Below are 17,167 nucleotides of genomic sequence, written 5' to 3'. Positions count from 1 at the left end.
TCTGGTTAAGGTATTTCACTCCCGATGATCCTGACACGTCGCTCTCATTCTAGGCAATCTGACTTTCATTTCTAGGCCCACTTGTAACCGTCAAAAACACAACTGACACACAGGCCGGCAACCTCTGAGATTGAACCAAAAAAGCGCACACAGTCATATATAGGCAGCCATCTGTTTCCAAATCCTTTGGGATTCCTTTCATTTTGTTGTTCCTAATTAATAAACAAAATTGCCGGCTAAAAATCAAGTCCAATGATCATCGGTCCCGCGTGCATTTCGCACTCCTACAACCCACTCGTTCCATCCAGCCAAATTTAAGTAAAATAAAAAATTTTATAACCCACGAAAATGTGAAACTTATATTCAGTAATTTCAAATCATTGGATGAATTTATTACTAAAATAAATAATAGGATAGATAAATAAAAAAAAGTGATCTTTTCATTTTAGGGAGAGAGAAGGATTGATAATTAGCGCAGTCAACGGTCAGTCATGATGTCTGTGAGGTGGGGAAAGCCGAAACACCTCACGAACCCTCCTTTGACAGAGTAATATACACCATGACCATGTCCATGTCCGAAACCACCACCAAACTGACTCCCACAATTCCAAATTTAAAGGAAAAACTACAACACTATAAAGCAGAAAAGGGACATTTTGCGTTTCTTGTTCTTTTTTGTTTTAATTTTCAGCTCCTGATCTCTTCCCCTTTGAACCATCCACTCAGGAGTCCGGCAATAACGTTTCTGGGTTTTCTTGATTTTAAGTGTTGGTGGTGTTTGCATTTCTTGGTTTCGAAAGCAGAGAAAGTGCTTTGAGTTTCTGTCTTTTTGGTTTTCTGGAAATGTGGAGGGACCCTGGAGCTCCTGCTGATTCTTTCTACCAGGTCCGCCCCGAGTGCACCGATGTTCCCAAAACACGCTTCAAGATCAAGGTCCATTGGTTCTTTATGATTTATATTTTTTGTTTTTAGATACTCTTTTGAATTTTTTGGATACCCGTTATCTTGATTTGGATATATTTTCTTTGAATAATCGAGACATTTTATGATGCATTTCGAAGCAAATGGTATTGGTTTTTCCATGAAGACTATGATTAAGCGTTGATTCGGATCATAATTTACAGTGGGTGCATTATGTTGTAATTTGAACGAGTTATCCTGTTGATGATTCATAGACGTGGCATGAAGTAAATAAGGGGAAGATACATGGTAGAGATTTGTTCGTTTATATTGAAGATTAGTGAAAAAGAAAGAAGATTGTGAATTCCTCTCTGGTGAAGATCTTTATGATAATGTAGTTAAGGATTGTTCAGATGGCGACCTTGGTCTCATTAAGCTTTTATTAAAAAGATTAGATTATATGCGAATCCAAATTTATTAGAAATTCTCTTGTGAGGGCAAATACTGTATCGTTATTATTTGTAAAAAATCGGTGCTGTTATGTGGACAACTTACTTGCTTCCAATTTAGAGAATATTTTATAGTTTTCTCTCTTTTGCTCGTCGCTGGTGTAAATGACAGGGTCTTCGTCTTTGTAAGAACTGAACAGTCGAACATTAGAAAATAAATATAAAAGAAGTGGTCACATGCAGTTACAAGTCTACCATTCTTGGTACTTCATGCTCTGCATTGGAGATCTGATGATATATCTCTCCTATTTCTTTGCTTCCTTGCCAAAAATTTAGTGATGTTTCCTGATACCATGAATATGCGCTGTATGTAACAAAAAGCTATATTTATGAACTCATCCTGAGTAGTGAGAATACATGTTGAATAAGATTCCCAACTCATTATGCATCCTTTGTGTTGCATGCGATTTGTATTGCTGAACCACTTTTAATCTGCTTGTGCAGGCAGGTAAAACACTAAGTGTAAGGAAATGGCATGCTGCATTTTCTCCAGAAGGGTATCTGGATATAGGCAAGACTCTAAGTCGAATCCATCGTGGGGTAAGTGCCTCTTCATGGTTCACAACCTGCCAAAATGCACGATTAAGTTCAATTTGATGGTATGAAAATCAGTTTGCACTTTGTGTCCTAGCATGGGCATCGCTCTTGGCACACACACACATTTTTTTATAAGTAAAAATATCTAAATTTTAGCTAGAAAGGGAAGGGCAACAAAGATTTAGAAATTCTACAAAGGAGGAAAAGTAGGTATTGTTTTGGGCGGTTGTCCACTCGTTCAAGGATTTGAATATGGAGTATTTTTAACTCTAGCAATGTTCTCTTGCAATCTTCAAACTTACGTCTGTTGTATTTGTTCCAAATGCTCCACATTAAGCACAAATGAGCCATCCTCCATACTACTTCGCACAAGTTACATCCCGATATTCATCCCTACACCGCTGTTAGCTCAGCACCTGTTGGGGCATTGCCCATACATCTCGAAGAGGTTGAATATCGAGATAAAGCCCTAGCCACTGCACAACGGAGCAACAAATGGTTGATCGTTTCCTCACTTTTCTTACACAGAAAACATCAATACATCACTATCATTCACTAGGATGTTCCCAGAGCTACGGTCCATACAGAGAAAGTCACTCTTGAAGGTGCCTTGATCTGCCATATACTTCTTTTCTTGGAAAAGAGTTGTTTAGCCAAAGGTGTATGAGTTGATAACAAGATCTGATCTCAATCTCTCTTCTTGTTTCTTGATATATTGGTATCTTTAGTTAGAGAAAGCCCTGCAAATCTTTGTTCTTATAAATTGAATTTGAGTGTTGACTTGGATAATTAACTCACTGACTTTGTCAACACAACTTACGGACCCTTACAAAGTAGCCACTTCCTCATAATGCAGTCCCTTCATGGAGGACATTGCATTTGATTCAAAGATCTTTCCGAAAAATAATATGAACACCTCAAAACTAATGTTGCTTCCTGTGAACTAGGATTGCACTCCTATGTGCTTTTGAATGAGATTGCACTATTTGTAAAAAAATAATTATGTTGCTCCTCCTAGAATATTTGATAATAATACTGCACGCTCATGACTATAAAGAATCCAGCATCAATATCATCAATAAAATTCTTGTTTATTAATAAAAAAAATAAAAATAAAGAATCCAATAATCTGGCAGACGAGTTCAATGTGCCATATAACTTTTTTTGATAAGTAATCAAAGATATTGTATTCATAGAACTAGGCAAGGCCCAGGTACACAGGAAGTATACATGAAAAAACGCCTAGCTATCAATGTGCCATATAACTAGCGAGACCATGAAGTTAAATTAATATATTACTTGATGTGCACATTGTGATAATTATGCTTCCTTTTTGACCTCCTGATCCTTCTTAAAGACTTTAATTGGAATCTTCGTTAAGTCATAAATATAAAGTTTTGCATTCGGCTGTGCTGTACTACTAGTCATTCATTGGAACAAAGTGCATACGTAATTCATAAGGATAGACGTCTTACGAAGATATGAGCATAAGTTGACAATAACAAGGAAAGGAATAAATTTCCATGTTTCATAAAAGTTTCAGATAACCTGATAAATTGTTGGCATTTCTCCTATCTTTCAACTTAATTATCTCAAAGATAGTTTTTAGGCTACATTTATTCTCTGATTCCACTGTCACTAGAAATTCCAACATCTGATCCATACACATGTGATGTCAATATTATTTAAGATATATTAATTATATGTCATATATGAATTAATCCCACTTGAGATAGATGTTATGAATGCTGAATTCAACCTGGAGGGATGATACTTAGCAAATATTATTTTATTTATTTGCCAAATTAGGGAATCCATCCATCCATTAGAGGAGAAGTATGGGAGTTTTTACTTGGTTGTTACGATCCTAAGAGTACATTTGATGAACGAGAGCAGAGACGGCAACATCGAAGGTAGTACGTTTTTCCTCTCTCATGAAGTACAAAAATTCACTAGTCAGGTTTATAATGGGTAACACATCGGGAATCCATGGGTAGCACAGATTTAGGTTCTTGTTGTTACTTCAAGAGTTCAAATGACTGCTTTTGCTCAAGTTAATTATCCTCATCTTTTAATGAGCTAAATGGCCAATATGTTATTTTTTCCCATATATGGGAACAGATTACCACCAATTTATGCTTAAGATAACCTATATTCTCCCCAAAAAAATCGGATTAAAGTAAAAAAGTACAGTGTGATTATTATTAGTCTTATTGTGCCAACAGAAAAATAACGACATTAATTAAAACACGATAGCAGTCATCTTCTTATTATTATGTGTTATTTTTGGATCCACTATCCTTCAGAGTTCAAATTTTGCTGCACTATCTGCTGATATTTAGAAAAAAAAAAGTATAAATCTTGTCGGCTCCTTCAGGATGCAATATGTTAGGTGGAAAGAAGAGTGCCGCCAAATTTTTCCTTTTGTTGGAAGTGGTAGATTTATCACAGCTCCTGTAATCACTGAAGATGGTCAGCCCATTCAAGATCCTTTGGTACTTTTAGAAACAAACCCAGACAAAGGACTGGCTTTACCTACTCAAGGGAATGGTGCTGGTGTTAAAACCACAGATATTTCAAGGGAAAATGCAGCCGATAGTTTGGAACCACTGAAGGATAAGAAAGTGATCCAGTGGATGCTTACTCTACATCAAATAGGTTGGTGGTATCTCTTATCTAGAAAGCGCATTTTTTTCCTCTGTTATGGCAATGTTTTTATGAGTAATAGGGCAACTTCTACTTTCATGTAAAGCTCTGGTTTCCCTAGTATTTTCATGATGTTTAGCGTATAAAGTACTTATTATATCACACTTCTTTGTTGCACGTTGCAATTGAAGATGGGCAAGCATTAGATGAATGCATTGTAGGCTTGAGATTGTCATCTGCAAATCCCTTGCCACAATCTCAGAGAAATACCATCTATACAAAGTTGTTTCAACATAAATTCCAGTAGCCTGGAATCTTGTAGTGTTCAACTCTCTCTCTCTCTCTTGCCTGCCAGATTGTCAAAATTGTAGTTTTCTCCCAAATCTTTTTGAGTTGATTCTATTACTTCTGCTATGATCACTTTGCCTTGCTTACTTTTTCCTGTGATGAGTGTTGCAGTTGCTGATTTTGCTTGTCTGAAGATATATGTTGCATGCTGAAAAGTTAAAGTTTCAGAAAATCTAGTCTCTCTTGTTATCCATGTTTTGAAGTTTGTCATCATAAATACTAATGTACACAAATAATACAATAGCACTATTGTGAGTGCATACAAAAAGTTTGAACTGTCAATACAGTTAACATTCCTTAAAATTCATTTTTTTTCTTTCAAAAGTGACATGCGTCATGATTCTGATGGGAGTGGTGGTTATCTACTAATTAGTATGTTTCAGCAATTTTGTAAGGATATGCAAATTTGGTTATATCATGGAGCATTTGATCTTGGTTTTCTTGTATGGTTGGTTCCATAACTTGGGAGTGAAATTAAAATGCTGTTCAAGATAGCACATAAATCACCTAGTCCGAGTCAGTCTGTTCTGCTTGACTGCATCAATTCTTGCTTGCTTGAGGTTGGAGCATTCATTTATCTGCTGGTGTGAAGCAATTGCCAAATGTGTATTTGAAACTTGCATTTATTTAGTTATATAACATTGTTGTAAGAAGAGGCTTATTTAGTAAATTTCCTTTTCTTGTTGGTTGAATATCTGTTTCAGGTCTCGATGTGATTCGGACAGACCGGACATTGGTGTTTTATGAGAAGCAAGAAAACTTGTCAAAACTTTGGGATATCCTCGCTGTTTATGCCTGGATAGATACAGATGTCGGCTACTGTCAAGGTGAGTCATTCAAATGGGCGTTTAATGTCCTGTTAATGGCTTGCTATAATGTAATTATCGTTAGTATGTTGGAAACCTGCTCTATCCACTATATCTACATGGTCCCACTTTCATCAGATTTCCCGCTCAGCTGTTTAACCTTAAAATAAAGGATTATAGCATGTAGATCATGTGTTAAGCAAATATGAGCTTGCTCCAGAAAGAGAGAAAAAGATCATATATGAATACTTAATTATGAGTTAAGCATTCAACATGAAGGATGGAGACATTTCTCTGGCCTTTCTTTAGCGTAAAGTGTACAGATATCTAGCTTAATTGTTCTTACATATCAAAAAAACAAAAACAAAATCTAGCCTAATTGACTCTGATTTTTTCCCTCTTTGTGGGTTCATTGGTGGGCAAATGGGCCCTTTTCCCCTTTGCTAGTTAGATGGATCTCTTGTATACTTCCTGTGTCCAGGGGTGTCACCCTCTTTAGTTATTAATAAAATATTATCTTATCAAAGAACTGGTGAGCAGATGGGCATATTGGATACACAGCCCTTTCCCATCCCTTAAAGTTCTCATCTCATAGTGTGGGTAGGATTTGGTCCAAGGTTTCTTGTACGGTGCCCAGAGATTCAAACCTAAGCTAACTTTTTGACCATATTTTTTGCAATGTTCTCATATAGGTTATTTGTTTGTTTATAACATTCCAATGAGAAAACAAAGGGGCAAAAATAGTTGAAATATCGATTATTTGTGCTGATGATCTGCTAATTGTGGCCCATTGGACTGTGGGTCTTAATTATTGTTTCTCCATGCTCTCATGGCATTCCATGACATGAAAGTATCAGTAGCTGGGTCCAGGAAGCTCCTTAGTTCCCTCTTTCAATATCAGCAGGTAGAAAGATGTCCAAACAATAATTTTCCCTCAGATTTTCCATAAATCTTTTTGTCATTGTTTCTAAACCTGTGTAATGAACCTAATTCAGGAGTGTTACACTATGGCTCCTAATACTTGCCCAGTATCCATTGTTCATTGTGTGTATATATTCCTTTATACTAGTGTTTCTAAGGTTCAAGAAACAACGAGTTTTGGTGATTTCACTAATTATTAAGAAAAGAATAATAATCTATTTTAGTGTTGTTACACTGTTGCATCTACTGTTTGCAACAAAGTGTCGCTTCATCTATACTTTATGACAATGATGAACAGGAATGAGTGATCTTTGCTCCCCCATGATAATTCTTCTTGAAGATGAAGCAGATGCGTTTTGGTGCTTTGAACGCTTGATGCGCAGATTGGTACTTTTTTTATCCCCTATAATATTTCATAGGCAATGATATTTCATTTTGATTAGTGTACTTCTTTAGTTAATAGTTTCTATAGTATTATTTGATCTCCTAATAATTTTTCATTATAATGATATTTCATTTGATTATAATATTTCATAGGCAATGATATTTCATTTTGATTAGTGTACTTCTTTAGTTACTAGTTTCTATAATATTATTTGATCTCCTAATTTTTGCGATACACGCATACGACCTATGTAATTGGGCTATGCCTTTTGCGTTTCCTAATAATAAATTTTTATATTGTAAAAAATTATAATATTGACTTAATGTTTGCCTTTGCTCCATTATTTGCTTAGTCATAGTTATCCCAGGAACTTAACACTGCACATATTTAATAGAGGCTTGCCAATGCCTATATGGGAGAAGATCACTCTAATTTTACCTGTGGATATTACATGAATATATTTTGTGTTCAGTTCACAAGTGACCATACATGTTCCATTCTAAATGATCTGTTAAATATTCTTCTTTCAGATCTGCTTTCTTTGTACTAATCTTTATGCTTTAAAAAATTTAATTCCAGTTTCTTACGATATGTGTTCATATTTGAAAATCTATAGCGGGGAAATTTCAGATGCACTGATAGCTCTGTTGGGGTGGAGGCACAACTTAGTAATTTGGCTGCAATTACTCAAGTTATAGATCCAAAACTTCATCAGCATTTAGGTATTTGCTTAATACTGTGTATCTTTTAGCTTATAATACTTATCTAAAAGAAATATCTAGCCCATAATCTGTCATATTTCAGTTTGCAAAGCTTTGCCCCGTCAATGTTACCGAGCATATAACAGTTAATTTTTCTGTAACTCACCCATGTGATCAATCAGTAAATATTGATAGTAAAAGCTTGGTTGAAGAATTCTAGACCATTGAGCTGGTATTTGCTGCCAAACATCAGCCTCAAAATCACTATTCACATAGTTACTATATCTGATTATAGTCAATAGTTGAAACCATTTCCCCTCAATGGTCTTCATTTGATTTTCACATACCTTGATTTAGTTCTCAAGAAAAGAAAATAACAGCAAAACCTTTCTTTTGATCTGGGTGCACAGAAACACTAGGTGGAGGTGATTATCTATTTGCTTTCCGGATGCTCATGGTTTTGTTCCGGAGAGAATTCTCTTTTTGCGACTCTCTGTACCTTTGGGAGGTAGATTCAACTTCCACTGTATCTTTTTCCTTTTTTGTTAAGAGAAATATCACATGCACATTTCATCAAAGACTTATCTTTCATCTAATTTGACCGTTCCTTGATTATGAATGCCAAGACATTGCATCCAGATGCCTGATAGAGGATTTATTATGATGTGATTTATCTGCAGCATCAATTTGCTTGTCAATCCCGAGCATCCAAATGCTCTTTGCTTCAATATCAAGCTTTACATCCTCAAATTTAAGTTTTAAGCTGTGACTCATGCAGAGACACACCATTTTGTGGAACTTATGTAAATTGTTCAGTCCTATTCTGATATTTCTGGTTCAAGTTTTATCCATCAAGTTCACTTGAACAAGTCCAATAATGTGATGGTAGAACATGATTGTTCTTTTTTGGTTCATTTTTGTTTCTAATATTTTATATCCTAGGCCCTCCTATGGGCAAGCACACACACCATCCCCCCCACCCTCAAAAAAAAAGTCTTGTATTCCAAATCCCAGGATGACAATTACTATTTTATATGGCTTTAAGAAGAGCCAAGTCCATTGTTTGTCTGATCTGTAATTCCTTATAGTTTGGAAGCCAGATGATGCAGAAGGAATTGATCAAAGGAAATCCGTCACCTCAGGGTGTTCCATATCACATATTCCCACTGGCCTCAAGAATGCATAAGAGGATGCTTTTGTGTCCTTTTCTTATTTCAAATTTTCTTTCTGCAATTTTGTTCATTTTCCTTTATCTTTGTCCATGCATTTGTCTATTATAGCTCTTGCTGTACTTACATATTAGATATATCTGGTACTTTTTTAATAGTTATTGTCTGGTTGTTTGAATTTTTAACAGATGATGTGGGCTCTGGAATACGATCCTGGCTTGTTCTCTTTGTATGAAGAATCTGAGTCAGCTAGTGAAAAAGCCGAGGGATCTAAAGGAAAACCAAAGTCAATACGTCACTGTGGGAAGTATGAAAGGGAAAATATGAAAAATGGATCGAAGAATTCAGAAGCCCCCCTCCCCATCTCTGTTTTCCTTGTTGCTAGTGTCCTAAAAGATAAGAGCTCAAAGCTACTACAAGAAGCTCGGGGCCTCGACGATGTTGTCAAGGTTTGCTTGATGAGTTGATAAATTGCAATGTTTCAAATGTCGACAATATGCTGGTTATTTTATATGGGAATTCTACCAATAAGTGGAGAACACAAGTTTAAATATATTTAAGATGCCATTTTGTTAATCCTGGTGGTAAAATTTACCTAATGACCTTTAGTCTTGGAAGTAGTTACAATTTTTTTTTCCTTCTCTTATATTCATCTAATTATCAAGGTCTAGTAGACACATGCCGGCACTTTCTAAGTCATTTTTGTCTTCTCTTGTTCTAGATATTGAATGACATTACTGGAAATCTAGATGCTAAAAGAGCTTGCACTGGGGCAATGAAACTCCACAAGAAATATTTAAGAAAGGTAACATTCTTTTCATGGAATTTTATTGTAAATCTTGAGGTTGCATTAAAAATTCTTGCTGAAGTAGGAAGAAATAGGAAACATGCACTTTTTTTTTTTTATCTGCTGATGACTTTATTGAACATTATTCACTACTAATATTATGATGGAGTGAAATCACTTTGCTGTATTTGCCGGATCAACCAGTTGTATGATATTGCATTACATGTTTCTACTTGGTTTCACTTTTCTGCAAACTGTAAAGTTAAATGAATCTGTGGATAGTAAAATCCTCTTTGCATGAACAAGTAACTTTAAACTGTCTGGTTGTTATCCCTTGACCTCACTGTTCATTCATTGATACTACAGGCCAAGAAGACATAGCTATAGAGAAAGCGAGTGAGTTTTTGGCCAATGAAGAAGTAATAGGATGTTTCTTTCATCCTGGTGATGTTTCCTTCACAGATATGCACGATTGCTGAAGCGGCAAATCTTCCACAGAAAGTAAGAGTGTACCTATTGATTTGTAAATCCAAAACAATGTTTTGAAAGTTCTTATACGAATTTTAATTACTTTGTAAGCACCTATTGATTGTAACAAGTTGCAAACATACAAAAGAAAGCTTATACACGATATCAATGAAACCAAATTGATTCCTCCCTTCTGTTCTTTCTTCTTTTTTTTCCCTTTTTTTGGGTACGTTATGGTGTAGGATATATCCTTCTAAATGATAGTTGGAATTTATTTGGGCATTTCTGTTAGAGGAATTCATGATATATCCAGTCGTGGCCGGATTGAACCAATTCACTGCCAAGTGGATCTCTTATCATATGTCAAGTCGAGATTTTGACAAAAGAATTGCATTCTCATAGACTATTTACAACAAGCCGCTTCAATCAGACGGCTAACATTTGATTGGTCCAATAAATCCAAAGGTCAGGACGCAAAGTTAGAAAAAAGAAATGTAACAATTTACAAGAATTTTAACTCTTAGAAATGAAGCCAGAGAGTTCTACTTGAACTTCACATCATTTATAGTTATCCGAACGAGTTTTTTTCAGACAACATTTAGTGCTCAATAGATGTTATAATACTTTATCTATCTATCCTTCTCCCACTCTATGCCTTAGAGTTCGGGTAGGAAATTCAAATCCAAGTTATATTACAACCATATAGAAACGGGTAAACAGAAAAAGAAAATTGTGTGAAATGCCATTAAGCATCATATTCAGTTATGATGTGTGAAGGAAACATCACCACACGGCTTGACTTTTAAGAGTTCGGGAGCCACGTTCTCTTGAAGGAATCAAAGTCCACAAACACTATCATGCTAATTTCCCATTTTGAACATATGTTGCATTTCTTTGCACAGGGAGGGGAAAAAAAACGGAAGGTGGGTTGCTTATGATGTGGAACTCATGTACAGAATGGAATAAAAACTCTTACTTTTTCATTATGCATTCAGTGTCTTACTAGTGTATTCCAACGACATAGATTCAGTAGAGTCAAGAGGCAGTAATCTCCTCGACACTGCAGATTTCCTCAACAAACTGGGCTTTTGGCTCCAAATCAATGAACTGGTTGGACTTACTAGCAAGATGTGAGATGCTAACCCTCCCCTGACGCTTAATATAGTCAGCGACAGCTTTCATTTCCTCTTGGGAGATGTAAATGTATTTTCCCCTATCATCCATGACACCAGAGAGTCGCCCTAAAACCAAAAAAAAAAATCAACATTATATTCCTCAACAAGAGAACTGCACTTCCTAGGTAAAAATCAATCAATATCAAAAGAAACGTGCTGATAAGAAGTGGCTTTTAACTTTTTAAATAACTAGCAGGAGATAGTTGGCATTCTTTGTTTTGTTTTGTTTTTTTTTGTTTTTTTTTTTTTTTATGGGTAAGCTCTTATCATCTAAGGATAATGGGTTGTGATATATTTGACTAGATGGAGAAAACACAGAGCAAAAAAAAAGAAAGGGAAAACTAAGTGCACAAACAATCCATTCATGGGAACAACATGTTCACATAGCATATATACAGAAAGAGTGTCAAAAAGAGCTATCTTTTGTGAAATTAAAGCTGGATTGTGGAACTAGAAGCCGTATCTGAACATCACATTCCAAAAAAATCAAGGAGAAGATGCTTTAGAGCAGTAAAGACAATAACACATACTGGATGGAAACACAATATCATGAACAGGAAAATTACTACAACTATGTCAGCGACAAATAAATAATATAAGGAGCAAACAAATGAGAACAAGTAAAACACAAGAGAATATTGAATATTGCACCGGTTAAAAAGTATGATTGTACAAGTCAGCATCGCTAGAAGTAAAGAAAATTTAATGATGGCTCGGAAGATTTCTGAAACGGGTCTAGATATATGTTTTTTTCATGACATACTCTTTTAGATGTTGAAATGAGAGAATAGTTTAAATATCTTCGATTATGAAACGTTGCAACAACGCTCCATTTGACTGTTTGAAACAAGATAGGCAACAAAACTAAAAGGAAATGGAAATATACACACCCATGCTTTCCAGGGAGTTGATACGATTGATACATTCCTGCACCCAACCATAGTTATAAAGCAAAAATTAGGACCTATATTAAACATAAAACAAAGCAATATGACAATACAAAACACAATTCATAATTCCTATCTCTTGTGTTCACAGACAGATAATAAATACCATATACATTCTAAAAGAATAAAAAATGGGTATTAATTGTCAAAACACTGAACCAATCTAAATTCATCCATACAATAAAATATAAACCTTATTTATTATAGCATTTGGAAGAATAAAAGTTGAACGGAAGTTAAAGGGTGAACAGGGAATACCTGAGTGCGTAGCTTGAATTCTGAAGCAAGATCTTCTAAGGGGACACATTTGTTGTTCTGCAAGATCACATTAAACGAGTTGGAAAGCAAAATCTATTATTAAAAAAGTTTGTTAGGCACAGGACTGAAAATCACTTTTATGTATTCCACAAAATTGGAAAGTAAGCCCTGATTTCCATCTTGCACTTCGTTCTCTGTAGTTCCTTCGGCATCAACCGAAAAGTCTCCTTTCCACTTCTCAAACTCTAATGCAGCAGCTTCCTCCTCCCTGGCCCTACGAGCCTCTGCTTCTTCTTCCTAATGAACCATGGAAAAATTCTTCAACAAAGGAATCCCATATGTGTGCACAGACTAAAATCCAACAAAAAGGAAATGATCACCAACCAGCATACGCTCCTTTGCTTCATGCTCCTCATCCTTCCTCCTCCGCATTTCTGCATACCTGTCTTGTTTTGTTTGCCTTGAATCTCTTGCAGCATGATCAACCTTCAAAACAACCATATGGAACAAGGAACAAGGAACAACAAAATACTAAAGATCCAAGAACAAAATTTGAAACACAAAAGTTACTTTTTTTTAACACAAAAGTTCTCATAAACCAAGGACCAAAAATCTTCAAATAGATCTTGAAGATATTAAAATTCTACAAGACAGGCATTCTATGTTTTTCCAGAGTTTCCTTCATTTCTGATTCTCACTGGTTAGGTAAATTGAGAATTATTTAGTAACCATAACATGTCCCCTTTTTCCATTTTCCATTAGACCTAAATCAGGGCAACCGATAGATATTCTTGTTCTAAATGTAATGCCAACGTTGGATTTTCATTTGATCTGACATTAAGTGGTCATGACTAGCAGCAGTGCCTTACCTGTAACTACATTAGTTTTTTTTTATCAGTCCATAACCACATTTTTTTTTTTATTGGCACTAGGCGTCCAAGAACAAAGTCCTGACTAATCCTAGGGTTGCACAAGCTCTCGGCAAGGAGTTTCACACCAGAGCACCTTGGATAATTCAAGGGAAAATTCCCCCAGTCCGATAGCCCCTAGAAATTGTTTGCAGCAAGAGAATTCAAGCCTTAGATTTGGAGGGAGCATACCACCAAGACCAAGGCCCTTACCACTTGAGCCAACCCTTAGGGTTCCATAACCACATTATTTAAAAAACAAAGATGATTAACCATACCTGACGTTGTGCTTCCCGCTCTTGCCGCTTCTTTTCTTTTTTCTTTGATGCTTTAGCCTCATAATTCTCACCCGCAACAGCTTCATCATCACTTTCGTCGACAGTTTCTGTATTTACATATGAATACTTACTTCACTTGATGCAACACCAGTCTTCCAACTTACAAAAGGTAGTCAAAGAAAGCAAAACCAGGTCCTAGAAGCACAACTAGGATCATAAAGGTCCAATATATGTATGCTTTTTACAGCTTATAGATGCATATATGTAAAGATATGACAAAACAGACAGAAAACTGATTAACATACAACTCTGTAAACTTAATAAACAGAGAAAGTTGATGCTTTAACCAGCACACTAGCAAACTATTTCCAAGAGACCACACCATCCTAAAATGTTCTCAGGTCGTACATATCACAGATTTTTTTTTTTATAAGTAATAATTTTATTCAAAGAAATAGGCATAAGCCCAAGTACACAGGATGTATACGATCACAGAAACTCAACCCAATGCAATCATTCCAGATCCACACTTTATTAAGTTATCATACAGTTTGTTGATTTGAAAAATTCAATCTATCTACGGCCACAATCTCTATTACATGATAGGCCCATATATCTTCCCAATTACTTCTTATCGATGTGCACTACCTTCACCTCAAGTTTCTAGCCTCCACATGAACCTATAACCCATGTTAGAGACATCTTACGACCAATCATTCGCTGCAGTGGACTATATAAAATCATCTAAGAGGGATGCTACTCATAACCCCACACCACACACTTTACATAATTTAATTTTTATTTTATTTTATTATTTTTGTTAAACTAATGGAGTTGTTCTACTTATCATCCATACACCACATACTTGTTATGAGAAAAAGGAAAAAAAATTAAAAGAAATGTGGTGTGTGGTGCGTGGAGATGATAAGTAGATTTATTCAATCATCTAAACTGTCATTCCCAAATCCCCAAATTCTGCAACCTTTGCCTTCACGAATTTGCATTTACTTCTTTTTTTTATCCTTCCCTGTAATGCCCACAATCCCTCCCTACAGCCCATCACCAAAACATGCTATATCCTGACTGCCCATTTTACTGTAGAGCATTTACTAAACTCAAAATTCAATCTGACCCATTTATCCAATTACACAAGAGTAAACAATTGAAAACTTTGCATAACAGAGCCAAAACCAAAGCTCTGGTATATGTCCAGTGGACTTGGGCTATGTCTATTTATATCAATAAAATCCTTGTTTTACTGATAACAAAAAAAAGAGACAAAACCAAAAGCATAAACTTTTTAACAATTGCAGAAATAAAGATAAGAATAAAAAGCCTAAAAACAGCACTTCACAAACCTTCAACACTTGCTGCTGGTGCAGATGATGTGCTGGCTCCAGCAGCCAGTCTTCGACGCATTCGACCAGTAGCACGCACAACTGTTTCCCTCCGTGGAACCTAAACTTCATAGTAGGTTAAAAGATCAAATAAAAACCAAGAGTGGAAGAGGAGAACATCAGAGTTTTGTAGATAACTAGTCCCTTTTAGAAATTGAACCTCACACACTAGAAGAAGCTTAAGGCAACAGGAAGAAGAGGATGCAGACCTCATGTTCTTCGGTTTCAACCCGTGATGGAGAATCCCGACGTTGTTTCCATAGGTAGAGAGGAATTAATGCAGCAAGAAGAAGCATAGAGAGAATGGCAACAAAAAGTTCTTCCATCTTTTAATCTCGAGCTGCCATTAAGAAAATTATGGTGAACCTATGGATAGACGAACACATAAAAATCTAACAAGGTCTTTTATCCAGTAAAGAGAAATGCCATGTCCCAAACTGAGAAAACAGTCAACATTCCATCAGATAAGCATCATCAAACAACACTAATTTCGTAGTCCCCAACAGCCTATTATATAAGAAATATCATACTTCATGATCCAATACTGGAATAAATCATTTCATGAATGAACAACTCTGCAAAGGAAGCGATGACGCAATGGACGGAGAAAAGGAACACAATTTCAATGGTTTCAACAGAAGTTTGGATGACTGATTTTAAAGCTACAGAATGGACTAAATTGAACTTGCAAATGGTTTCGAGCTAGATAGAATTCGCGTTCAGCTTGCTTTCTGAGAAAAACGCACGAAAAAGAAACAAAATTAGAGTTCCAAAGTCTCAAAAAATTTGGGCCTTCGCTCAATTGAAGGTAACGCAATCACTCCAACCATTTCAGCCTGCTTGAGCGTACCTTCCAATAATCAGAGAATAAAGACAACAAGGAACATATACATCAATTGATTTTTTTTATTTTTATTTTTTGTTATTTCATTTTCTTTACCGGAGCTTTCTCGGGAACCAAACAGATAAGTAGGGTTCCAAATTTTAACACTGAATTCCCATTAAAATTTAAAAGAAGAGCACCTTGGCTGGCGTACCTTGAAATTCTTCAAGAAGGAAAGGGAAAGTGTGAAGACGGGTCTGGACGCTTTTTAGACGATTTCAGAGGCACAACGTGTTGCAGGAAGCCATTCTTATGAAGGAGAAAAACAGGGTAGAAACGACGTTGTTTGTTTAGTTCATGCGTTCCTCTTTGTAGGAGAGATTCGTCTCCTGAACTACTTATATTTCGATATTGTTACATTTTGGTAGGTATACTGTTTCGAGATTGACGTTATACAAATAAATTATATATATATATATATATAATAATTATTTTAAAATAAAAATAATACAAATCTTAAAAACTTAAGTTTATATGAAACTGGTTAAATTGTTAGCTTTTTATTAGAATATTTTTATTAGATTAGTTAAAGTTAAATGATATTTTTTATGAATGTAAGATAAATTTGATTTTTAACTATTCCATTCAAATAAATTTCTACGTTGAAATAGTTATTTTTTTATTATATAATAATAAAATAATATAAGATGAATTTGATTTTAATTATTCACATAAAATCTCTATATTAGATTATACATTTATTTATTATATAGTAATGAATAATTCATAATTTTAAAAATATTTAATTTTTTTAATTATTAATTTTATCATATTTTACTATTATACCTATTATATATTAATTAATAATCATATTCTTATTAAATTAATATATCACTAACTCAAATTAATATATCAATTTCAAAATATTTTAATTTTTTTAATTATGAAATTATTTTATTTTATCATATTTTACTATTCATAATATTATATATTAATTAATAATCATATTCTAATTAAATTATGAATTAAAAATAGAAACTAAAAAAACATTGGTGGACACCTTGGGAGAGAGAAACAAATAATATAAAATAAATTTGAAGTGTCTTTCAAATTTGGAAATAACTTTAGAAGTTATTGTAGCTATATTCCAAATATAGTTATTCCAATATAATATATTTTATGGTTCAATAGCTAAATTCTCATT

The 17,167-nt window shown here is 34.8% G+C and overlaps 2 protein-coding genes across 3 annotated transcripts; one reads left to right on the top strand and one right to left on the bottom strand.

The window, feature by feature from the left end:
* The first annotated feature begins 469 nt into the window (after window positions 1-469).
* On the top strand, window positions 470-10,384 carry LOC108993525 (GTPase-activating protein GYP7-like). The gene is given in 12 exon segments (XM_018968474.2): window positions 470-933; window positions 1,854-1,949; window positions 3,756-3,859; window positions 4,324-4,604; window positions 5,645-5,767; window positions 6,966-7,054; window positions 7,669-7,774; window positions 8,164-8,261; window positions 9,111-9,371; window positions 9,644-9,680; window positions 9,683-9,727; window positions 10,076-10,384. Coding segments are annotated over 12 exon segments (1,443 nt in total). The 5' UTR covers window positions 470-843; the 3' UTR covers window positions 10,189-10,384.
* A 523-nt stretch (window positions 10,385-10,907) lies between these two features.
* LOC108993531 (DDRGK domain-containing protein 1) lies at window positions 10,908-16,380 on the bottom strand. Of its 2 annotated transcripts, none has more exons than XM_018968484.2 (9): window positions 16,178-16,380; window positions 15,350-15,480; window positions 15,102-15,201; window positions 13,744-13,850; window positions 12,942-13,043; window positions 12,693-12,854; window positions 12,558-12,614; window positions 12,243-12,279; window positions 10,908-11,418 (listed from the first exon to the last, which is right to left on the bottom strand). In XM_018968484.2, exons 2-9 carry the CDS (start codon window positions 15,464-15,466, stop codon window positions 11,213-11,215), a joined length of 888 nt encoding a protein of 295 aa, XP_018824029.1. In that variant the 5' UTR covers window positions 15,467-15,480; window positions 16,178-16,380; the 3' UTR covers window positions 10,908-11,212. The 2 variants fall into 2 exon arrangements, with proteins under 2 accessions (XP_018824029.1, XP_035549843.1); XM_035693950.1 differs by having other exon boundaries at window positions 15,350-15,483; window positions 16,196-16,370.
* Between the last annotated feature and the right edge of the window lie 787 nt (window positions 16,381-17,167).

Source organism: Juglans regia, chromosome 9 (genome assembly GCF_001411555.2).
Source record: "Juglans regia cultivar Chandler chromosome 9, Walnut 2.0, whole genome shotgun sequence".
Classification (NCBI taxonomy): domain Eukaryota; kingdom Viridiplantae; phylum Streptophyta; class Magnoliopsida; order Fagales; family Juglandaceae; genus Juglans; species Juglans regia.
Note: the sequence above shows the minus strand (reverse complement) of the source record. Positions and strands in the feature narration are given on the sequence as shown.